At 42.0% G+C, this 24,962-nt stretch overlaps 1 protein-coding gene across 2 annotated transcripts in view; it reads left to right on the top strand.

Annotated features, from left to right (window-relative positions):
- ralgapa2 (Ral GTPase activating protein catalytic subunit alpha 2) overlaps positions 1–24,962 on the top strand; it is an 85,672-nt gene that overhangs the window by 13,630 nt on the left and 47,080 nt on the right. Inside the window, exons 2-21 of one of the 2 annotated variants that reach the window (XM_069719687.1) lie at positions 3,394–3,504; positions 3,872–3,921; positions 12,592–12,649; positions 14,145–14,188; positions 14,341–14,521; positions 14,733–14,848; positions 15,576–15,714; positions 16,381–16,589; positions 17,149–17,388; positions 17,620–17,802; positions 18,278–18,412; positions 18,527–18,675; positions 18,832–18,943; positions 19,584–19,821; positions 20,119–20,298; positions 22,680–22,826; positions 23,208–23,330; positions 23,756–23,841; positions 23,941–24,031; positions 24,273–24,446. In XM_069719687.1, the coding sequence (XP_069575788.1) occupies positions 3,394–3,504; positions 3,872–3,921; positions 12,592–12,649; positions 14,145–14,188; positions 14,341–14,521; positions 14,733–14,848; positions 15,576–15,714; positions 16,381–16,589; positions 17,149–17,388; positions 17,620–17,802; positions 18,278–18,412; positions 18,527–18,675; positions 18,832–18,943; positions 19,584–19,821; positions 20,119–20,298; positions 22,680–22,826; positions 23,208–23,330; positions 23,756–23,841; positions 23,941–24,031; positions 24,273–24,446 (2,766 nt within the window). Of the gene's footprint in view, positions 1–3,393; positions 3,505–3,871; positions 3,922–12,591; positions 12,650–14,144; positions 14,189–14,340; positions 14,522–14,732; positions 14,849–15,575; positions 15,715–16,380; positions 16,590–17,148; positions 17,389–17,619; positions 17,803–18,232; positions 18,413–18,526; positions 18,676–18,831; positions 18,944–19,583; positions 19,822–20,118; positions 20,299–22,679; positions 22,827–23,207; positions 23,331–23,755; positions 23,842–23,940; positions 24,032–24,272; positions 24,447–24,962 lie in introns of both variants that reach the window. The other variant, XM_069719688.1, reaches the window with a different exon arrangement.

Raw genomic sequence — 24,962 nt, 5'->3', positions numbered from 1 at the left:
TTTTCTTTCCTTAAAGCAACCCCTGAAGCAGAGAGCTTTTTATTTTCCTGCATTAATAACATTAATAACTGACATTATCATGACGTTTTAGAGAATTTGGATGACAAGGTTTGAATAGTTTTGGTATAACTTTATTTAGCCTGGACAGTAGTTACCAGCAGTGGTAATGTTCACTCTGAATCACATAGATCAACTGTCTTTGAACGTGACTACTGGAGGGTTGGTTAGTGTTCAGTCAGTCTTTTCCATGATGGATTAAATCCACCTGAGACAATTGTTCTTTGTCAAAAGTCCTGTGATCTCCTTTAAAAAGATTCCCCCCCTCCCCTGAAGGCCGTTGTCCCATCCGTCCTGCTCCAGTGACTGGTTGGGGCTGTTTGATCCGATGGGGAGCGGTGAGTCTGAAGCTGGAGGGCTCTGATAGCTGACATGCAGCATGACATATGAAATTGATCCACCCCCAACAACTTTTCTTGCACCCAATAATATCACATGTTAGACTCATTAAAAAAGCAATTATAATAGAGTTCCTTTTCTCCTTTGTCTGTTTCACTTACACAAGGGTGTCATTTTCAATGATATAAGATTTATTTTTCAGTTATGTTTATATTGTGCCAAATAATAGTTATAGTTATTTTTGGTCACTTTACATAGGAAGGTCAAGTCCAGTCTGTAAGTGTAGTTAGACCTTCTGGTATTATATCCAGTTATATATTATAACCTCATATTAAACTAATATATTGAAACTAACCATTGCCCTTGAGCAAGCCACGCGGCTTTCTCCACTGCAGAGAGAGAAAACAACGTCATTATTTAGTTAGACATGTTCTTTATTAATGTTAGGCAACACAGTATCTACCTGGTTAATGATCTTAAACAGAGGCAGTATTAATACGGCAGCTGTCTGAGGGGAGATCTGTTACTCTCTAATGATCACTGCAGGGATCATCATTGCTCTTCCCAGTAACGTTTGTCTTAAGGTCTATAGTGTGTGACCGTGGTCACTCATGTCAGTGTGTGTGTGCTTAAATCTGTATTGAGCAGGTGTGATTAGTTTCTTGCCAATATCACCTAAAATAATTTCACAGTTAATTGTGATACAGATGTTTTATGAATGTAAAGTATGTTTTTTACAATGCACGTGCATAAAATCTATCTTGAAAGTAGACATTCCTTTTCAGTTATTTGCTCTACGCAATAAACAGAAAATCAAGGATTTCTACCTTTTAGTAACATTTATTGAACAGCGACATCACTTTTTAGACAACAGCTGCGGTTTGATTTTAAGGGTAGGAGCAAGTGAAGGAATTGATTTACTAAACATATCACTTTATTGCGTTCGATGCCCATCACTTACATTATGGCCCTTTGAACTCTCTGACAGCCATTGTATCACATGGGATTCCCTTATGATGGCTGAAAAACAGAAAGCACTCATGCCTTTGACTGGATTTTCCCATCATGCATCTTCATTATCCCTTCCCTAATCTCAGGGCAAAGATAAGTCATCTGAGTCTTTGTCACATAATACATCATTCTTGCACTCCCCAGGAGCTGGGCAGCCTCTGGGACTCTTCCAGTTTGCCATGTGGTGGAGAGAATTGTAACAGAAGGTGAACTTTAATTGCTGTAATTTTGCCAGGACTCCTCCTGGCCTATATTTGATTATCCAGAACAGGCCTTTCTGAAATTGTACAAGTAAGGCAAAGAACACAAGTAGTGCTCTTTACACCAAGAAGTAGGGATTTAGTCAGTGCCAGTTTGTTTGTGTAAACTGGTATATGACCCATAGAAACGCACATTCAGCATAACTCTACAACTTTACAAACAAAACAAACATTTTCCAATAAAATACAATGCAGTTCAATACAATACAATAAAACATATCCATTTAGTTAAAAATGATTCAAGTATCAGAATGAGTCATTCAGCTGGATGATGATCCAAATCATTCCAGCTGCCTGTTGAAGGTTTCTGTATTTTAGCCTGGAAATCAGTCAGGAATCAATCAGGAAACTTTCACCACAGCTGGTTGATTCGATGCCCACACATTGTCTACCCTGTATTTATCTTATAAAACCTAACAAACTTCTTTTTGTTTCTTCAAAATAAATACTGTTTACTCTGACATTTTTTTTTTAACTTGTACTTATTTACTTGTACTTTAAAAGTGGGCTTTACAGAGTGTCCAAATATGTCTTTGGTACGATGTCCATTGTACCTCCGGCTGGAACAACAGCAGACTATTTCCTGAGTGGATCTTCTGTATTGCTTTGGCTTTTGCTAAAACACACTCTTCTAGTCAACATCAATGGAAAGGTTGTGAAGAGCGGTAATCCTCAAAATACCAGTTGAACGTAAATTCAGTTGCACAATCATGTGATTTCCTGTTAAAAGATGAGAGTTGTACTGGGAGTTTTACCATCTGAAACTGTACAGATTTAATATGAATGATTTATACTCCATCACACCATAAAGAGAGAAGGAGCACTTTTAAAGGAATTGTGAAATGATAGATTAATGAGTCAGCGTTGTTTTTCTATACCTCTAAAATCATGTTACCATCCTGGTTACAGGTGAGCAGTGGGTGAAGTTACAGGGGAGGAAGTCAAATAGGTGCAGGCTGCAAAATAGGGAACATTTGTGCAGCGGTGATGTTACACACTGTCACTTCTGAATTAAAGAGACAGAAAGTTATGATTTCCAGTTACAAAGAGACTCGCCCACCGCTGGGAAGCGTTCAGGTGTCTGGATATTGGTGGCAATGAACGCCGCGCCACTGGCAGGTGAACTTGCGCCAATAAGCAGGCGAATAAACGCGTCACAGCGGGCTGGTGGCGTTGTGCTGTTGGTCAGTTGAATGAATGCTGTGCAACTCGCCGGTGACGTTGCACCATGAATTGTCCAAATGCCTCAAAATTCAAATTAAGAGCCTTGTAAGAGTTTCACAAGAGTCCAGCAATATACTTGGTTTCACCTAATCTTGTTCTTTAATTACATTTTGTATTCTTTTTTTTTTTTTGCTTTTTTTTTTTCTAAAGAAAAAATGTGTATGAAAATATGAGCAAATACAATAATTGTCAATTAAACCAAACCAAAGGTTTAAACTCTCAAATCTTTGTTATTGTACATTTTGACCCCTCCAGAGATGGAGGAAGAAAGGTTTAATGAATGTTGACAGTTCTGTCAAGTTTTCAAGAAAACTCAGATTTTCGTGGGTATTTTCAAACCTGCTTTGGTTTCAGAAGGTTTTTTCAGAGTGCTGTAGGTCTTAATGGGTTAAATGATGGATTCATGAACTGTAATGCAGCTTTGCAGACTGGTGAATTACAAATATAAGCTATAGCACAATACTGATTTTTCACACAATGACGGTGTTTCCTTTCTTCACAGATAACATCGACAAGAGTGAACTGAAGTCATTCTTTGAGAGCAACAGTTCTCAGATTTATTTTATCTTCTATGAAAATTTCATTACACTGGAAAGCAACTTAAAACAAAAAGGTAAGTACCATTTTGTTTGTCCACTCACTAGTTGGCTGCTGCCCTCAACGATTGATCAGTTATTACCTTTTGTTCCTGCTCTGTATGATACATGACATGGCAAAGATTATTTTCTCTGCTCCACAATTTAAGTACATTGAGCGTAAGCGCTTAGAGAATCATTTTCTGATTATGTCCAGTATGATTGTGCGGACTGAGCCGGCCTCCAACACTTTGGGGGTAGGAGATTCTCTCCCTCGGGGTGTATCCGCTCATGGTAACACAAAATGGTCCCATAGTATTGTTACATTATTGATGAGGCTAATGCAGTACAGCTTCAGGTTATGTGTTTAAACCTCTTACTAAAAGCTCTTTCTTTTCTTTTCAGGGAACAAATCTCAAAGGGAGGAGCTGGACTCCATCCTCTTTATTTTTGAAGTAAGTTTATGTGCTGATTTGTACTAAAAGTTGCTACAACCTGTTTACTGCTGGACTCGAGGTGGGATCATAGCTTCCACTGAATTTAGAAATGAAAGTCAGATGTGCAGCTCAATCATTTCCCAGTCGGCGTTCAGTCCACGTCTTGTTTTTAAAACCCAGGTTTGTATGCAAATCAGGGAAGGTCTGTCTCGTTCCTGTGTGCTACATGTTGTTGGCTCTATGGCCCCTCCCTCTGTATTTCTGAACGCAGGTTAAAGTCCCCTACCTTGTTCTCCCACCTGACTGCGAAGGCAGATCAAGTTTCCAATACAAACAGTCAGCTCTCCAGTTACATTTGCTCAGGGCAGAGCTGGAAAGAAGGCAGATCACTTTTTGTCCCTTTTTGTACGGTATGGCTTGTCCTAGTTTTTGATCACCTGGGAGCAGTGTTGAAGTGTTCCTTAAATTGTGTCTAACACTGAGTAAGTCACTCCAGCTACAGTAAGAAAGCACAGAAGAGGATCTTTAACTTTATAATCATCTCCAGTTTATTATAGTATCCTGCTATCCTGCTATAGTGTGCCTGCAGCTATGGATTCCTAATTGCTAGTCAGGCATATCTAATGCAACTTGGCCTCTTAAACACATGTTTTCATGGTATTATATTGTTGTGCTGTCTGGATGATAATGCACGTGGTAATGCAATTCAGAGCGTTAAAAAGCTTTGTATCTATCGCCATGTCCCACTTTTTGGATGTTATATATAAGTTTCTAATGAAAAGGAAAATTGGTGAACCCCTCCTATTTTAAAGAAAGGACAACTTACTGGGTTTCTTCACTTTTCACTAAGAAAGCCACCTTCCACATATCCAGCCTTCTGACCTGTAAATAAAGCCTGGATTCATGCCTCCTACATATTTATGGAGTCATCTTTTCTGAAAGATCAAATATTGAAAGCAGCTTAACCCTCATTTGTCCCTATTTAGCCCCGCCTGTGCCAACGTGTGCTTTTCCCCGTGCACTGAGCAGATAAGCTGGCTGTGAGTGGTGTGCAGGACAGATACAGGCTGCTTTGATCCGGAGCGTTGCTGCTCTGTGCGGACTTTCTCTTTACACCGTATTAGATTAGGCTTGTTGGATCATATATGGTCATGAATGTGATGTCAATGAATATGTGTGCTCACAAACATGCACTACTAATGTGTATTATGTTATCCCAGAGTTTATATTCATTAACATGGGGACTTGGCATATGTAGTAACAGATGAATTAATAACAATATTTTCAGGCAAGTATATTGAGTAATCTGATCATTTTCTTTTCTGAAACAAGCAGATATGTAGAGCTAATATTGAATTTAAGTATATAGCTTATGTGTTATAAACCAAGTTTCCCAATGCAGGGATATTACTTTCTGTAGATGGTATCATACATTCTAGATCCAGGAACAAACCAACCAATACAGGAGCCCTCGCAGCCTTTGTCCAGCCTCAGAGCAGTGAGAATGGCCTATGAATGGATAATGGCTGGAACAAAAGCCATTTTGCAGCCCGTGCTTGGCGACACACTTTAATGCTGTATGACGGGTTAAGAAGAACAGCACAGTTCAGCGTTGCTTCCCTTGTACTTCTTTCTAAGAATTCCCATGGAAAGCCACATTTCTGTGCTCATGTCTCCAGGGAGATAATGTGCTTCCTCACTCTCTGTCACCTGACAACCTCCTTGCATTCAAATCTGGCTGACACACACAGTACATGTCTCCAGCATGTGTTTGCTCCGAGCTGGCTATGTGGGGATTACTTTGCTGTCGTGATGAGGTATATGACCCCTTTTTGTGGGCTGCTGTGGGGGAGTAGGATCTCCCGTGCTGAGTCTGTTTGGGTAATGGATATCTAGAGGGGGTAATCTTTTGTCCCTCTCCCTAAACTCGGCTGGAGCACTCCACCCCCACCCCACCAGAAGCCATCGCCATTCCCTTCCAGGATTTCTTTGTGTATGCTGCCACAGAGGCATCCACCATGGCAGCCGCTGATGCTGCATGAGAACCGGCAGATCTGATATTTGTGAGAATGCAACAGCATTGCTGTGGATTCAGAATACAAAGATCCCTTTTCATCTCTCACAGCACCTTTTATTTTAATATAGCTTCAGTGTAAGCTAAGGTGTTTAACACTAATGTATTCTGTACCCTTCTACAAACTTTGATCTGGTATTGATTGACTATTATTATCACAGAACAACTCCTTTTCTCCTCCTCTGTTTTATTTTTATTTTTTTTATGGCCACATCAGATCTCAACATTTTGTGTCAAACTCTGCAAATTTGCAATTGGGACCCTTAAAATGCTTCAGGAGGCTTCAGGCAGTTACAGTACATTTAAGATTTTGCAGATGCAGTAAATCAGTGGTCAATAAAATGTGTGTAACTCAGGTGTTTATGTTGATTAGGCAGCGAAACCTGGAATACTGTCTCACCAGGTAAAAGCTCCACGGAGCTGCACACCATTCATGCACAACAAGGGTAGTAGTCTCAGTACTCTAAGATCCACCCTTGTATTTACAAAGAGAGTTTTAGACCATCAATATTTGGTGTTTATACAGTAGTTGGTATTTGAGACAATGTCTGTTTTCGATTGGATTATTTTGTGTGTCCCTCTGGCAGCCATTTCTATATTATATTGGCGTCAAGATGACTTTTTTCTAATCACTTCTTATGTCAACTCTTGCTTCTGCACAGCTCCAATGTGAGCAAGTCTTTACATTTCATTTAGCTGACGCTTTTAACCAAAGCGACTTACAATAAGTTCATTTCAACCATGAGGGTTCAGAACCAGAACAACAAGAATCAAGAAAATACAATTTCTTCCAGAAAGCCAAACTACAAAGTTCTATTAGTAAGCTCTATTTTAAGATACTAAAGTTCTACTGTTCAAGGTAAAGTCTGAAGAGGTGTGTTTTTAGTTTGTGGTGGAAGATGTTCAGAGTTTCTGCTGTCCTGATGTCGGTGGGGAACTCATTCCACCATTTAGGAGCCAGGACAGCAAACAGTTGTGATTTTGTAGAGTGTTTAACTCAGTGAGGAGCAACAAGCTGATTGTTAGAAGCAGAGCGGAGGGAGGGGCTGGGATGTAAGGTTGGACCATGTCCTGGATGTAGAGGAGGAGGAGGAGGAGGAGCGGAGTAGTGCGAGTGAATCTAGGAGGTTAAAGACCAGTTGAGCTGCTGCATTCTGGATGAGCTGCAGAGGTCAGATGGTACTAACAGGTAGACCTGCCAGGAGGGAGTTACAGTAGTCTAGGTGTGAGATGACCAGAACCTGGACCAGAACCTGCACCTCCTTCTGAGTGAGAAGAGGACGTATTCTCCTGATGTTGTGCAGCATATATCTACAGGAACATGTTGTTGCAGTGATGTTGGCAGTAAGAGAGTTGACTGTCGAGTGTCTCCGAGGTTCTTATCAGTCAGGGTCGGGATAACAGAGTTGTTGAAGGTAGTAGTCAGGTCGAGGGTGGGAGAGTCTTTCTCTGGAAGGAAGAGCAGGTCGGTCTTGTGGAGGTTGATTTCCAGGTGGTGTGAGGACATCCACTGAGAGATGTCAGTCAGACAGGCAGAGATTCATGCTGCTACCTGTGTTTCAGATCGGGGAAAAGAGAGGATCAGTTGGGTGTCATCAGCATAGCTGTGGTAGGAAAAGACATGCGAGTGAACGACAGAGCCGAGAGAGTCGGTGTACAGAGAGAAGAGGAGGGGACCCGGGACGGAGCCTTGAGGGACACCAGTAGTGAGAGGACAAGGTTCAGACACAGATCCTCTCCAAGTTACCCGGTAGGTGAGGTCGTTGAGGTCGGATGAGAACAGGGAGAGAGCAGAGCCTGAGACACCGAGGTCCTGAAGGAGGAAAGAAGGATCTGGTGGTTCACTGTGTCCAATGCAGGAGGTTACCAAGGTGAGAACTTGATTGGGATGAAGATGAAGTTGATGGAAATATAGTTACAGAAGCTGGGTTTGAAAATGAGGACCGCATATCATCTATCTTTTTAGTAAAGTAGTTGACAAAGTGGCTTGGTAGAAGGATGGAGGGAGGAGGAGGAGTGGGGGGGGGGGGTCAAGGAGGTTGGAAAAGATGGAGAAGACTTAGCAGTGAAAGGTTCTGAAAAGCTGCTGCTAAAAAACAGCAAATACACATCAAGTGTGAGACCACGCTCTGTTTTAGAGGACTGTTGTATCTGAGTGAGCTTCTCAAGCTTTAAGGGACTCCAGTTTGTTTGCGGGATAGGTTAAAGGACAGGTTGTGGGACAGGTTGTGGGAAAGGTTAAGGGACAGGTTGCGGGATAGGTTAAAGGACAGGTTGTGGGAAATGTTAAGGGACAGGTTGCGGGATAGGTTAAAGGACAGGTTGTGGGACAGGTTGTGAGAAAGGTTGTGGGACAGGTTGTGGGACAAGTTGTGGGACAGGTTAAGGGACAGGTTGTGGGAAAGGTTGTGGGAAAGGTTGTGGGACAGCCCTAGACCAACAACACTCAGACGGAAATGTGTGCACGTCCCTTTGTCTTCAGGATGTGACCTCACTATGAACTGTAGTCCGTCATCCGGACCTGACTCTGCATTTTGAATTCCCCCCGTCATCCTCTCTGTGAATTCCCGCCATCCCCATTTAGATTTGAGGCTTGACTTACTTATGTAGTTAAATCTGTGTTTTTACATGTTGACCTTGTGTTGGATGGATAACTGACTCGGGACAGAGCAAACGTCAGGGGATTACGTTCAAAGAGTCCGAATGTTTTCTTTCAAAATTGCAGCACATCAGGAGCGTTTGCCTGATTTCCTTTCATTTAACCAGAGATTAAGAACAACATGTTTTGATGTCCCTGGACAAAATAGCAGCACGGTTATAAGAGTCACACAAAACACAGTGAACAGAGGAAAATGGAGGACTTGAGAAAGGAAGACCTTTTAAGTTGGACTGAGGCTTAATATTCTTTACCTGGCAGAGCTCGTGGCAAACATACGACTGACTTACTTGCGTTCATTTAAATGCCACACTGAACCTCAACATGTGAACGCTGTGTACATTAATTCAAAATAATAGTAAGTAGGCAATTAATAACAGTGTAAGTCTGTGTCATGGACGGCCATTTACTGTCCTATTTGTTTCTTGTACCATCTTCTTCTAAATGGATATCTCGGGTAGAGTAACTAAATGTTGGCTGTTGTGTCAAAAACACTTTTCGTCCTAATTTTCACTTTTCTCTAATTTCTTCTTGTATAGTTATGATCAGTGTTGTGAAAGTTACGTTTAAACTGTAATGGGCTACATATTCGTAGTTACCCTGTTAAATATGTAATAAGTGATGTAAGTATTTGAGTTCATGTTAGTAATGAAACTTAGAACATTTAATCACTCTTCTAAAATATGTTTTGAACAGGGCAATAAAGCTGAAAAGTTCCAGAAAATACATGTAAACTAGGCAGTTCAAACCTCACAACAGTACTCAAACCTAACAACTGTCAAACTGTTATTAAAAGATCTTCCATATGACTTTTATTAACATCGGAGCATTTGGATTTTAAGGCTACTGTTCATAATATTTTGATACCGTTTCCAAAATGAATCTTTGTACATGTTTGTTTTGTGCAATGGCGTCGCCAACCGCCTTGTTGGGGTTTCTATGCACTTTGATTGTAGGAGGTGAGAATTCAACCAAGAGAACCATAAAACAACACAGCTGTTTACTGGTTTGTAAAGGTTTTTCAAATGCAGCTCCTTTGTAATCAGATTACATTTACATTTATTTTGTAATTTCCCTGCATAACTCAATTACTCTGAACTAGTTACTCCCCAACACTGGTTGTGACTGACGGTTCACCAGCAGGGCAATATTGATCAAATTAAATCATGTAGCTCTGGTCTGCACATGGAACTGACTGAGATGGATTTTGTGTACATTTTATAGATACAGAACACTTTTTGTCTCGAGCAAGAGTATTGATTTGCCAGCTTAAAAATGTTATTAGCTCCCATCATGAAAAGAATTCAGCAATGGACAGAGAGGAAGCATGCTGCTGCTCTCAGACCAAAGAGGAATCTGAAGCTGATGGCTGAGTGAACTGGCATTGAGAGGGGGAGTGGGGGGGATCAGTCTGATTGTACTCTGCTGCTGCCCCCCACTGGCCACAGGTGAAAATTAATGACGCTGTTCACACTTGACGTTGTTTTGGAGTCAGTGTCTCATGCCTTAAGCTGTATTTAATGTGTTACTAGTTTGCTACTTTAATTCATAAATTGATCTTCACCAAAAGGAAGACATTTAGTTAGCATGTAAATATGTTTATTTACATTGGCCTTACCTGGTCCACACTGTTGGGACTTACCTCACTAAATATTTTAAACAATGCAAGTGTGTAACTGCTGTCTTTTTGCTGCAGTGCTTCAGGCCTACAGGTGATGCTCGTATCGGGGTCTCATTCCCTTTGTCCAACAAAATATATTCCGTCGTATTGCAAAGAACAAAGCTTCTGCATTTTAATTTATTCCCTCCACTATTTATTACTGTTTTCCAATCTCTGTTTTGTGATGGGGTTGACTCACTGCTCATGTTCTGATTACTGCATGCACGTGTCTATTTGTGTCTGTAGTTTCAGTGTATGTTTGTAGGTTAGCTATTTCATCGTGCAGTCGTCTCCAAGTTGTTAAAAATCATAAACAAATTGTAAATGAGTGAATTGCTTCTGAGAGTTCTGCATCTCTACTGCTGCCATCAGAAAGCCCTTGAAGACCACCTCTGCGAGCAGTGGATTCGGTGTCATGTTCAGGCTCTACTGCTGGAAACCTAAGTGCGGATCATGTAAATTTGTCAAGGCTGCTGTTGTACCACTATAATGCCCCTATCTTAATGCTGGAGTATGGCTGCAGATTAGAGTAACTCCACCAACCTCCAGTCCAGCAGACTTTGCATTCGCCCCATATCAGCCAGTAAATTCCTCATTGTTGCAGCCGCCGTTCCAGCTCCACAGGGAGGTTTTTTCTGAGCTATCGTCTCCATCTCATTCCCACTCTCTCTTCCTGGTGCTCTGTGAAGAGAGAGAAAGATGATGTTATTGTGTCCACACACACACACACACACACACACACACACACACACACACACACACACACACACACACACACACACACACACACACACACACACACACACACACACACACACACACACACACAGGGAAAGGCTTAAGCAGGCTACCCTGCTGTGTTACTGCCTAGCATAATGTCTCTGCTGGCGCAAGGAGACAGAGTGTACGGAGATGTAATAATCCCATGTGGGATCAATACCAATGTGCAGTCACACGCCTGTACACGCATATCATCACGTCTGTGGATCAGAGAGAAGTTGAACAGCAAAGATAGTCATCCTGCGTCCCCTTAAAGTGACGTATGCCTTTCAATATTTCCGCAGTCATTGATAATGACAAGGATTAAGTCTTAGAGGAGGAGATGGGAAAGTTAAAGATGGAGGATGATGAGGGACGAAGGAAGTTGTTGACAAACTGCAACACGGATGACTTGTAGGCCGCCACAGCTTGTGGCAACCACAGAGCACAAGGATGATATCACATGGCATTTTCCAGACCCGTGTTATTGTGACCATGTGAAGATTTGACACCAGAATACGATCGTTTGGTTGTCTAGAAAGAAGCAAAATGACATACGACACAAAATATTGTTCCTATCTCATTTGACGATTTACAACATTTATTGACACAACCCAGCTAACACTTGTTTTATCTCAAAGCTATCGGTTTCATTAATCAAATAATTGAATCTACATAAGCTTCATTGTTGTGTCAACAAATGAAAACTAAATCTTGAGATGCTCCATTATTCTCCTTTTCCATAAAATGAAACCCTGTGTTTCCTCTCTCAGACGCTGCTGTAGCACTTTAAATCTGGGCTGGATACTTGTGTCATGCTCTTTATCCTTCTCTGGCCTGTGGTTCTCCCTCCAGGGCCGATGAACTTTTTATCGTGCCCACCAGCGCTGAGTGGGTCAGAGCTGCATACGTAAACCAGTAAAAGGACAGGCTTGACCTCTGCATTGCAATCATGAAGTCTTATTGGGTCAGTGATTAGGGTTTGATGAGAAGTGAGCCATTGGGCAGCAGTTGCCCACTGTGAAGCGATTATTAACTAGCCATGTGTGCACAGGCGCACACATCTGCTGCCCCCGGCCTTTTTTTCTCATCTCTCCAGAGGGACCCAGTTAACCTGCCGCTGCATTCAAGAATAATGATAGGCTGCTGAAAGGTTAGGACGCACTAATTGAGTTGTAAAGCAGTTGTGGGTGAGGTGATGAGAGCTGTCCTGAGTCACCGGGGTCTGTGGACATGCAAGGAAAAGTAAAGGGAAAGAGCGAGGATGCTGCAATCCTTAAATATATACTGCTTTGCTCATAAAAGGCCACTTACCAGGGCAAAGTCAGCTGTTGTTTCCTCATTGGTTCATTTTATGTTGAGCTATTCAGTTAATCAACTGTTTCAGCTCTAAAGAAAATATGGTCAGTTATTGGTGAAAGAATTTGGCTTCAAAATGTAACCTAATGAAAACCTTTTGCTGTCACTATTCCTGAAATTTACTCAACTTTAATAACTAATCCTTTAATTAACCTAATCATAACTTCTTTTTTTCATCAGAAAATTCTGCAACTTCTGCCTGAAAAAATCTACAACCGATGGCAGTTTCACAGTATAGGTATGTACTGCAAATGTTTTTCAGCATTGGAAATACTCTGCACCGCTACTGAGAACCGTTTTCTCTTTTTAACACTTGGCCGGTCGTACACTGTATTTGTCTTTATTTTTTGACCTTGTGAAACCTCTAAGATACACTTCAGGACAAAAAACATCACCACAACCAGCCTGGGTCGCCCATAATGGCAAGGAAATAATTAGTCTTAGAAGGAGGATGGAAATGGGTTATGCAAATGACCACTTCATTTGAAATGCAAATAAGTAATTGAATTATGCACGCATTATTTCAGTCCTTCACAAAAAAAAAAAAAGAAAACCCAAGAAGGAAGCGATAACCCTAATTACAACTGTTGTTTGGCAGCCTTTGGCAGCTAAACAGTCCAGGTCCAGATCCCTGTTGCAGATTGGCCTTTCCCTTTAGGCTAGTAATTTCAAACATATCAAAACTCATCGCTGGGTGGTTGCCCCGACAAATTCACTATTTTTACTGTCATTGGGCAACAAATCATAACAGGTTTGAAGCAGCCTCTTAGCCTCTCTTGCTCTCTCATATATTTTCTTTTCCGCTCATCAGTTCAGGTGTCACCGGTCGAGAAGTGCAGATATTTATGTACTTCAGCCGAGATAACTTTTTCTTTCACATAATTTTACATCCAGTACGATTACTGACAGAGATTCAGTGCCTTGTGCCCTGCGGTGGGCAGAGTAGGTCACGAAAGGCATTAATGACTCGGTGGTTTTGCCGTTTCAGCTGAGGATAGCAAGGTCACAGACATTTCACATAAACCATTCAGATGCTGAATAAAATCCTCACAATTTTTATAATCCTGTTTCACCCTGCCCATGACCTATGAAAGGATTCCTTTACACTTTTATGTGTCCAACAATGGACGAAAGCAGACAAACACATTTTTAAATACACAGGCACACATGCAAACATATCAGGTTTGTTAGCTTCTAAAAAGATCTCTGTAGCTGCCACTTAAAGAGTCAAATCACTCAGTAAAGGGCCTTCTTCAACAGATCTTAAACACACCTGTGGAGTAGCTTGCCTTTTATTCTAACATAACAGTTTTAACCTTAATTCTGAATTTAAAATTCCCATTATGACCAGTCAAAATGTCTTTTAGCCCACAATGTCCTCATAAGAGCAGTGCTGTCTGCAGCCTGTCGAGAGCACGTCCTAACTTAAACACACAGACTTCTTCTGCCCAAAGTACTTAGCAATCAGTGCAATGTCTCGTTTGATTACAGTGCAACCAGATTGCCTCATCAATGCATGTTACTGCCAACTGATATTAATTTTCATCAGGAAGATGTGAAGCCTTGCCATTCTACCCACGAGTTTGTCAAGGCCACCCATCAAGGTCAATTTGTCTCAGTGGAGATGGCAGCTTTGTGCTATTTGCTCTGTTTGCTTGTTCTGGAAGAGACTTTTTGAATATTTGAGTTGCTGAGTTCACGACAATTTCATTGTTTGTTTGTTTTTCCTTCAGGTTCTATTCTGAAAAAGCTTCTACACACTGGAAACTCATTCAAAGTAAGTGCTTTGATCCACTATAGCAGAGTTGTGAATGTTAATGTGCTAAATCTGACTACGCTGTAGGTCACACAAAGTCCTGGGTTTGTTACACGGTTAGGATTAGCCTTTTTTGTGTCTACATTAATACGACTCATTGTGCTCTTGTGTAGATCCGCTGTGAGGGGATCCGTCTCTTCCTGCTGTGGCTGCAGGCCCTGAGAGACAACTGTGCCGAGGAGCAGTTCCTTATCTTTGCCTGTCTAGTGCCAGGATTCCCTGCTGTGCCCTCCTCTCGAGGACCCTGCACCCTCGACACCATCATTTACAACCCCTTCTCCAACCCTCCAGATGGTGAGCCACGGCAGACACATGGGAATCCACATGCTTCTATGGAATATGCATATTTATAATCATTAATACATTGTGTCATTTGCAGCCTTATAGGATGAAGGTGGTTCTTAAGGTCATCTAAAACATACTAGACTGATATTAGATTTAATAAGTTTGTGTCTGTGGAGAACTCTTGTTAAGTCAGGTCTCTTGTATCTGTGAACCTGAGCAGCGAAGGTGGTGCCTGAGGAGATTACCCCGCTGGTTCCAGCTGTGGTCGGAGAAAAAGCTGCAGATGACCCGACCTGTTACATCCTCGAAACTCTGCTCAAGTACATGGTCATCCAGGTAATAACTCAATTTTAGGGTAAAAGACAAGACAATATTTGGGAGATGCAGCTACTACAGTGGTGTTATCATAATGTAATATGGAATTAGGACAAAGAGCTTTGTTAGCATGGAGCGGTAACCGTGGCTCAGAATATAATGTCAACAGAGATGGATAAACCTCTGTTGGTGACAAAGAATAACACTAAAACTTGATTGTCTTGTTCTTTCTAGTTTTTGACTTGTAGGCAGCATCAAAATCATTCCATACATTGTTGTTTTTTTGTCTCTCGAAATGCTGTTTTCCTCTTTTGTGAAGCGTCCACCTCCACAAAGCATTTCAATGCTAACATCCACAAAGCATTTCAATGCTAACATCCACAAAAACGCTGACTACCAGTATTTTATGTTTGTTGTAAAATTGCACAAGAATATGCGGTCAGCAATTTCTTTTAGAGTAAGATGGTGTAATGCTTTTTTCACTGTCGTAACTGGTGAATATATCATCTGAACAAACACTGTAATCCTAAACGATGTTCTGGTTGCACAGCATATTTGTTTTCATGAGCATAATGTGAGCGGCCAGGTACATTGTTATCAACATATTATACAATAAAAGCTAAATGCACTCAATGTGTTGTTACTAACAACGCATGCTGTTGCTGTCTGAGTGATGCTGGAAGCGTCTCCTCTCTGGAGCCTGAACTTGTCTGCCTTCGTGCTGTCTGTCTGTCTGTCTGTCTGCCAGGCATCCAGCTTAGAGTGGAAGAACAAAGACAACCAGGACACAGGCTTCAGGTTTCTCTTCAGCCTGTTCAAGAAGTACTACCTTCCACATCTATTCCCATCCTTCACCAAGCTCACAAACCTCTACAAGCCCTTATTAGGTAAGCTGACATGCATTAAATATATATTTGCCTTTGTGCTGAAGCATTTTCAAAGTGAACATTCTCTTACCGCAAAGGTACACACACTGAACACCAAGTCAAGAGCTACTGTTTGAGTAGTAAAATCTCAGTTTGTAATGTCAGCTTGTGGACAATTTTGGGAGCTATAAAATTAGCATATTTCTATATGTAATAAAGTTAATTCTACAGGCTCTCGTTCTTGAAGCACAGCAGCACTATAAAAATGATCTGGTCCACATTCAAAGTAAAGTTGGCAAGCTTTACATTTTACAGTCAAGAGTTTTAGAAGTTACCTTTTTTAAACTATAACATATTCAACCTGAACTTATTTTATTTGGTCTTTGAAGCAGACAATGATGTATTTTTGTGTTGCTGTGACATAAAATTCCAGCACAGCCGTTTCTAAAAGAGAAAGTATAACAAGTAGATGGTGAAAAACAGGAAATAATGTTATTACTTCCTGCGTCTGAGCTACAGAGCCTTTTATGATAGAATGAACATTTTGATTGTATTGTGAAAAACTCTAAACTATCACAACCAAATATATGGAGTTGAAGTTTAGCATTTGACTCTCTTTTTCTTTGTCTTCCTCTGCTGCTGTTTTTCCTTTTTAACTGTTGCGACCCTGTACTCTTCCTCCACTAGACCTCCCCCACCACAGACCCAAACCCTTGTATGTACCAGTGACGCGGAACAATGAGAGCACCTTCTGCACTAGAGACCAGTACCTGGCACCCCGTGTGGCCTTCATCACCTGGCTGGTCACCTTCTTCCTGGAGAAGAAGTATGTCAGCAGTGCTGCTGCGGCGCAGAGCGCCAAGAACGGCACCGAGGTCATTCCCAAACTCATCCAGGTGAACCAAACACTCCCCGTGTGGTGATTTCTCATGCTGTCATTAATGTTGGATGACTATTATTTTGAGTACATGGATCTGTATAAAGACATCTAAATGGCTGTTTTTTTAATTAATGTGTATGTAAATGTATGTAAATTAGTGAAGGTTTGCTAAGTAAGAGAAATGTCTCTAATGCAGTATAGTTGAACAACACCACAAACCATCAAAATGATCATACAGGTGAATCGAAGCAGTTCAGAGACCTTCATGAAGGCTGTTATGAATTATTGACTCTTGTATTGGACATCTCCAGTTTTAGCAAAGTGTACCTAATTATTATTTACAAGACAACAATACGTTTTCTTGCTGAAGAGGTTTTTTTTAAGTAGAGTTGCTGTCTTGTGATGAATGAATGTTCTTAGCTTTGCAAAAGGTGAGAATAATTTAACAATGATGACTAATACAGTTGCTCTTTAAAACAGAAGTTATCAGCTGGGTCCTTTCACTGAGGAGGCTCCCCTGTAGCATACTGAGGGACTCTTCTTCCTCAATGACTCGCTGTGTCTGTGATTGCCAGACTGTCACTGCAGGCAGTAGCAGCCAGGAGAAGGACAAGGCATCAGATGGGGATACGAATGGGCCGGTGGGGGAGCCTGAGAAGAGCCACTCCAATAGCAGCACGCTGTCCGACCGGCGGCCCAGTGATTCCAGTTTGTGTAGCATTGAAGAGGAGCACCGGTATGTCTATGACATGGTGCACTCCATTCTGCTGTCCTCCAGGGACAACGTGAATTTTGTCAACGAGGTCTTCCACCAGGTATCGTCTCAGATGTTCACTGTTTTTAATGTCGCTAATATTAACTACATGAACGCAAGCATTGTAGTTTTCATACAGGAACATGACACTGCGATATCGTGTGCTATGTTGCCCTCTGCTGGTTGTTTCATTAACACAACTGAAATATCCTTCCTACCAACAGGCTGCCCTGTAAAACTATTCAAAACATGGTGTTACTAAATAATAAAAGTCCTTGTTCTCCCTCCAAAGGCTTTCCTGTTACCCTCCTGCGAGGCGTCGGCAACCAGGAAGGTGATCAAAGTGTACAGAAAGTGGATCCTGCAGGAGAAGCCGGGCTTCATGACGGAGCCGGACAGAGCTGCACAGGAAGATGAAGTGGATGACAACTCTGAGCAGATACTCAGCACAGAGACAAACAGCATACATGCACAGGTAGAAAGTACAGAAAGAGACAGGCAGCTGATGAATTTACATTCTCATATCATCTAATCTTCTGATCTAAAGTCCAGAAACCATCGATTGTGAGGTGTGTAGTGCAATGTAGTATAGACAAGGTTTTTTGCACTCGTTTTTGATTCCACCTTTCAAGATAACCTTTGATTTTGGTTTGATTAGCCTCTAAAACTAGAGGTTAATAATAATAATTTATAAAACAATAACAAATCTACTCTGTACAAAACACTAACAGAAGACCAAAAGTGAGATTAAGTTGCGGGGTCGTGGCTTTGTCCTTTAGCAGCTAATTATACATTTTCATTTATTTGTTCTCACAATTTGTGATAGAAGAAAAACACACTACTTTCTCCCTACAGGATGCTTTTAGTCAATAATCACAGATATATTATGTGTCTTTGTATCTTAGCCTTTGTCTATTAAGCAACTCACTGGCCCACTTGTCTTCTACCAGACGTTGGAGAGTCACGGTCACCGACGGTCGTCCAGCTGGGGGAGGACCTACTCCTTCAGCAGCGCCATCAGTCGGGGCTTCCTCACTGAGGAGCAGAATAGGGACGTCAAGGCTGGCATCCAGCCCACACTACAGGTCCGAGCTTACAATTAGCCTCAACTCTATTCACTTTGTCTCATGTTACTGTTGTCGGATGACTTCATATTTGTGATTTATTGTTTGCTCAGCCTCATGTCTTCATGTGTCTAGGTGTTTCTGACCAACTCATCCAACGTGTTCCTGTTAGAGCCATGTCAAGATGTGCCGAAGCTCCTGGATAACCAGGTGGAGGTGTGCAAGGGTGTTCTCAGCATCTACCGGCACATGATCATGGAGCACACCATGAATACACAGACGTGGTCAGTAAGAAGCGCAGACGCACACAATAGGGTTTTATAGTGATTTTCAACAGTTTTCTTAGTTATTACTTTTAGATTGTCAAATGTTATCTGATGGTATTTAATGATTCATATCACCTTTCATTGGATGACACTGTTTATTTTCCTGCTCTGCAGGGAGCAGATGCTGCAGGTACTACTGAGAATCACAGAGGCAGTGATGAAGAGGCCACCGGAAAACCAAAGAAAAGACAGCTTTGCTGAAAGTTTAGCAGCTATTCTATTTAGGGTATGACTGCATGTACTGTTTCACATGACTGAAGAACAGATCGTATCTATGCTCCCATCTATCTATGATCAGATGATCAGAGAGAGATCATCATTTCACTGTGAAGTCTTTTACTCACAATACTGGTCAATTTCAGAAGAGTGTATGTACATAGTTCTATATAACGTGTTGCTCAGCAGACTAGTGTGTGTGTGTGTGTGTGGGGGGGGGGGGGTTGTGTGTTTGTGTGTCTCTGTGTGTTTAGCTTATGTGTGTGTGTCTGTTTGTGTGTATCTAGTGTGTGTGTGTGTGTGTGTTTAGTGTGTGTGTGTGTGTGGGGGGGGTTGTGTGTTTGTGTGTCTCTGTGTGTTTAGCTTATGTGTGTGTGTCTGTTTGTGTGTATCTAGTGTGTGTGTGTGTGTCTGTGTTTAGTGTGTGTGTGTGGGGGGGGTGTGTGTGTGTGTGTTTAGTTTGTGTGTGTGTGTGTTTAGTTTGTGTGTGTGTGTGTGTGTAGTATGTTTAGTGTGTCTGTGTGTGTCTGTGTTTAGTGTGTGTGTGTGTGTGTGTGTGTGTGTGTGTGTGTGTGTGTGTGTGTGTGTGTGTGTGTGTGTGTGTGTGTGTGTGTGACCCTCAGTGCTGATGTATGTGTTCATCTCCTCAGACTATCATCGTAGCCTGGGTGCGAGCCAACCTGTGTGTATTTATCTCGCGGGAGCTTTGGGACGAGCTGCTGGCGGTGCTGTCCTCTCTTACCTGCTGGGAGGAGCTGGTGACGGAGTGGGCCAGCATCATGGACTCGCTGACGGCTGTGCTGGCACGCTCTGTCTACGGCCTGGACATGGCCAACCTGCCTCTGGACAAACTGAGCGAACAGAAGGAGAAGAAGCAGAGAGGACGTGGTGAGGGGAGGAGATGGGACAGATGGGGATTGTAAGGCTAAAATTTGATCGAGGAAAAAAAACTAAAAGCTGGAAATGAATTTGAGAAAGATGATCCTGGTTTCTTCATAGTTCCTTTCTTTCTTTGTTACTTTTGACTATATGATGGTTAATTGTGTATTAAGAAATATTGTCTATTGGAAGTGAAAGTCAAAGAGAACTCATTGGAGTTATTAGTGCTAAATATATAGCTGATTATCAATTGAAACTGTCCACTGGCACTTCAGCACTCACTAGGTTTAGTTTTTTGCTTGTCAGGAGTGATCCAGGACTCCCAGAAGGCAGCAGCAGTTGCACGCTCCTTCTCTTTAAGCTGGAGGAACCAAGGTGAGCAGGGCGGGCCGGGAGTCCAGGAGCCCATGAGGATTCGCTCGGCCACGACTTCAGGAGCGCCTGGTGTGGAGAAGGCCCGAAACAATGTCCGACAGAAGGCCTCTGGTAAGTAGCGGTGATGTAATACAGTTGTTGTTGTTGTTGTTGCTGCGTGCGAATGCACATGACGGGCTGGGAGCCAGATAAAGCTATAACTGTCCACAGTAAGTATTTCCAGTTTTGTCCTTTAGGCAGCTTCCAAACCAGAGTTGCATGTTTTTGTTGGTCCGTGTGACGACTCGTTGGTACTTCAACACGCACTCACTGCACATTGAAAACGCACAAGTTTATCACCCGCAATAACACAATCTTCGCTTCCCGTCACCGCGGCTCACCAGATTTGGCTCCCTGCCACTTCCTCCTGTTCCCCAAAAATGAGGTTTCATACATGTTGCAGCCTCCACCTGCTGCGTGCACGTCACACATCGTTGGTACGCAACTCACGCAGTCTTGGAACTTTTTGAGCCACCTCGTGTTTGCTGAGGCTTTTATATACTCCACATGTACTCTATTTACCTTCTCTTTCCATGCAGGATTGTCTTGAGCCTTTGTGTGGGACACCAACACGGTACTGACAAACCTTTGGAGCACATCTTAACACCACAGGGTTTATCCGACATGTTTATTGTGTGTGAAGGTCTTCGGACAGGTCCACGTGCACAGTAGTCCAGGTGCCATTGAAAGGCCCCACACCAAAGACAAAGAGGCCAGCAGATGGTCCCCATTGTTCCCCTCACATGTCACTGGCCAAAGTCAACATGTTTCCATGTCAGCTTGATCGCAGGCGTACAGAACAATCCCCCCCTGACAGCATGTCAAAGGCCAGCTTTGGATGCTGCAAACACTTATCTGATCGGAAACTGGCAGGCTAATTAGAAGTTGAGCTGGTAGGCAGGAGAGTCATCAGTAGCTGCACTGCCTGTCTTGCCCATCTGGCCGTCTTCATTTTGTCTAGACAGAATCTTAATGTGGGGGATAAAAGACGGAGACGATCCCTTTCTGTTTCTGGCCTTCCGCCTCCCCAATTACCACCAATCTGCTGAAATGACGAGCTTGTTGAGCAGATATATTTGTGCCTGAAGGGTGACGTCTCAGAAGGTGTGTGTGTGTGTGTGTGTGTGTGTGTGTGTGTGTGTGTGTGTGTGTGTGTGTGTGTGTGTGTGTGTGTGTGTGTGTGTGTGTGTGTGTGTGTGTGTGTGTGTGTGTGTGTGTGTGTGTGTGTGTGTGTGCTGACACATCTATTGTGTGTCTCATGCATGTTTATGCACCTTTTCTGTGAGTGTGTTTATTTGTGATGAGATGAACATTAAACACTCCCGCTTCAGATTCTCTTTCCTTTCTTTGGCCTAATTGGATTTCTCCCACATTGATCTTCAAAGGCTCAGCAGCCCTCCTCCCGACTCCTCAAGAGAAGACCCACACATCAATTGCAGGGCAGTTTTTTGATAGTTTCATTAAGAGTGTAATTAATGCTCATTAATATGCCTAAATGGAAGCAGCGGTGGGCTGCAGCAGAGACCATGTATCTCCCACTGAAAGGCATAATTATAGCGAGCTGAAGCAGAGGAGAACTGTCCTCTTTATTGCTTTCTTTGAGATTAAGTCTGAAGTACTATCGAGGCACAACGGCAATGCTGAGGCATCGACAACTATCAAAACTAGACGAAACACGCTACCAAGTATGTGAATAAAAGTTATTGGAATATAAAAGGTATTCATTTATATGAACCTCCAGTTGATATAAAACACAGCTGTTCTGTTTTCAACAAAAGAATAATCATTTTTGGGGGGGAAAATAAATCCTTATTTATATGTATGTGTGTTTTTGTTGTATGGTATTTTGAGAATTTGATTCATTCCACTGATTTTATTTGGCGTGTTTTATGTAATTGCAGTGAGGTGTTTGAATGTTTGTCCTCTAAAACACTTTATGATGTTGTTTTAAAAGGTGCTATATAACTACTGAAGTTTATTATCATCATTATTGCTTATTTGAAATCTCTCAAATATCAATATCAGTGTCCAGTATTGGTAAAACCTTTGTTTAAATGTTGCACATTGCACAAAGAGGATCCGTACATTAAACAAAGCTGTTGTCTCACTTTTGGGAATTTACAGTTTCAGTGGCTTCAGTCAGAAGTCAGAGTTTGGCTTTAATCGTAGTATTTTGTGTTGGATCTTACGATTCTTTCTCTGAGCTGCAGTAGCATTGCTTTCTGGAATTTATTTTACAGTATTCAAATTTCCACATTGACTTCGACCATCTTGGAGTCTAACTCTAGTTTTGCTGGATTTATTGACTCCTCTCTCCTGTATTTATTGATGGGAGCTCTCCTTTGTAGAATTGTGTACTTTGCTGTCATTGAATAGCGTCTTCTTCCGTTTATCTCTTATCTGTCTCCATTGTCTCTTTCTTTTTCCTCTTCTTTCTCTTTCTCTGATGGAAGCTAAGCGAAGCCAGTCCATCAGCAACTGTGTTCATCTATACGAGGCTTTGCCCACTACTAAAAGTGTTCCTATGCTGCTCCACACTGTGAGCTCTTTCTTGCCTGGTATCTCTTCTGGTAACTCTGCTTGCTCTCACAGACTCTCAGGTAAAGTGGATTGTGAGAGCTGCATGTATTTGTGTGTTTGTGACCTTCCCATCCTTCATTCACAGTCTCCCATATAACTGCCATGTGCAGAGGCTGTTGTGCAGTATAGCAGTTACAGTAGGCTTTAGCATGATCTCCATGTGGACTTTAAACAGCCCTGCTGTCTGTAACACGCGTGTCAACCGTATGTTTCCCCACTGCATGTCTGCTTGTCTTATTTTCTCTCCATGTTCTCATGAATATCAAATATTCATCTGTACTGTTTCTCCAAATCCCTAAAGATAACAACAGCCATATCCCAGTGTGTTTCCATTTAAAGATTTGTGTTTTATTATTTGTAATCCTGTAACCGTCTAACTGTCTTTCTTTCCCGGTGGTCAGATGTGGAGGAGTGTCAGCTGTCTGAATGTGGGGGAGAAGAGGAGCTGGGGGGCCTGGAGAGCCCTCTGCCCCGTAGCAGCAGCACCTCGGACATCACCCAGCAGCTGTCTGACACCTTACCAGGTACACGCCAACAATGTCCCGTGTTTCAGCTCATTCTTCACTGAAATCACATCGTCAGGATTCTGTTCAGATTCAATTTCACTCTGATACAAAGTGAAAGAAGCTTTATGAAGTCATAAATTAGATTATTTTATTATTATAAGATTGTTATTTGAGTGTAAAATATGAATTATAAATCATATCTTATTATTGTTATTATGTCAAACTGTGATTCACAAACTAATTTGGCTAATTTATTTCTCCCTGTTGTCATGAGACCTGTTTTATCTTTTTAACTTAAGTCTTCACATTTGACAGTTGAGATGCTCTAAAATGTGCACATTTTCTTTGTGTATCTACATTGTGTTGTCACAATGCATTCAATCCATTTCAGCCAATCGAATTAAACCCAATGACTCTTTATTACATCCCATTTTGCCTTCCAGCCCAGAAGAGGGAATTTTCCCCTACTTCCTGTGGTTCTGAGAGCCGGATGTCTGAGGGCACGAGAGAGAGCAATGAGCCACCAACGGTGAGGAGATTGATCCTGTACCATAATGATATGTTGAAATAATAAAGTAAAAATCACCCATTCAGGTTTCTTCTCCTTTATGTTTGTCTTTATTCATAGATCCTCATCCGACAGAGCAGTAGTCCAGCTGAGACCGAGAGCAACGCTGAAGGACACGCAAACTCTACGAGACCCAAGCTCAGAGAGAAAAGTTAGACCTTACTCACTAATTGTTTCTTGAAAGTGCTGACCTTTGCGATATCTGTTAATCTATGTTTTGATATATTTGCTACACTTTCAACAGCTATGTCAAACACAGTCACACTGAAGTAATAAACCACTCTTACATGGAATAATAATTCCATAGCCAGAAGGTCGTGACCCACACTGTTCTGTATTCAACTTCTTATGCTTTTTATATCTTATTAACCTAATTCATCCGCGTTGCCCAGGTGAGAGCGTAAGCAGCGAGACATCCAACGGCTACCTCAATGAAGCCGAGGTTACTTGGCAGGCATTTGATGAGGAGGCTGACACTCAGTCCACCCAGTCAGCCCACATGGATGTGACAGCTGATCCTCAGAGTCAGGGGAGTCTGCTGCTCAGCCACAACGAGGCTCTAGCAGGTACGGCAGCTGATAAGACCTCATCCTACTCACCTAAAACACAATTTAGCCTTTTAACTATCTCAGATGTCAATGTATTTTAATGTCTTTTTCTTTTCTGTGCTAAATACAATTTGTTTGGGCTAACAAATAGTGCAGACACCTTTCAGGCTATTTGAAATAGTTCTACAGGTTCATCTGAGGTGTGTTGCATCTAACTCGTTTTTGATGCCTCCATAAACTGTTGGCTGATGAAAGGATTAGTCGGAGCTGGATACGGTGACTCGGGGTCAGAAGAGCACTTCTTTGGCTAAAACCTTCAATCTCTGGTTGTTTTTGAAGAAAAGTGACCTGCTGTCTGATAGAACTGTAATGTTTGTTTTTCAAAGTTATCAATGTTCTTATTACCAAGAAAAAATCAAAACATTCTGTCAGCTTCAATCCGCTCAGCTTTTAGTTTACTTCCCCATCATGTTTATGGAGAAGCTGCCCCCCCACCCCTCCCCGTGTCCTCCCATCCTTGTATGTGAACTTCTG

Source organism: Brachyistius frenatus, unplaced genomic scaffold (genome assembly GCF_029030835.1).
Source record: "Brachyistius frenatus isolate BFR_SWC_R1_liver_20210118 unplaced genomic scaffold, ASM2903083v1 Contig_220, whole genome shotgun sequence".
Taxonomy (NCBI): Eukaryota; Metazoa; Chordata; class Actinopteri; family Embiotocidae; genus Brachyistius; species Brachyistius frenatus.
The sequence above is the reverse complement of the archived record's forward strand: the minus strand, read 5'-3'. Positions and strand labels throughout refer to the sequence as shown.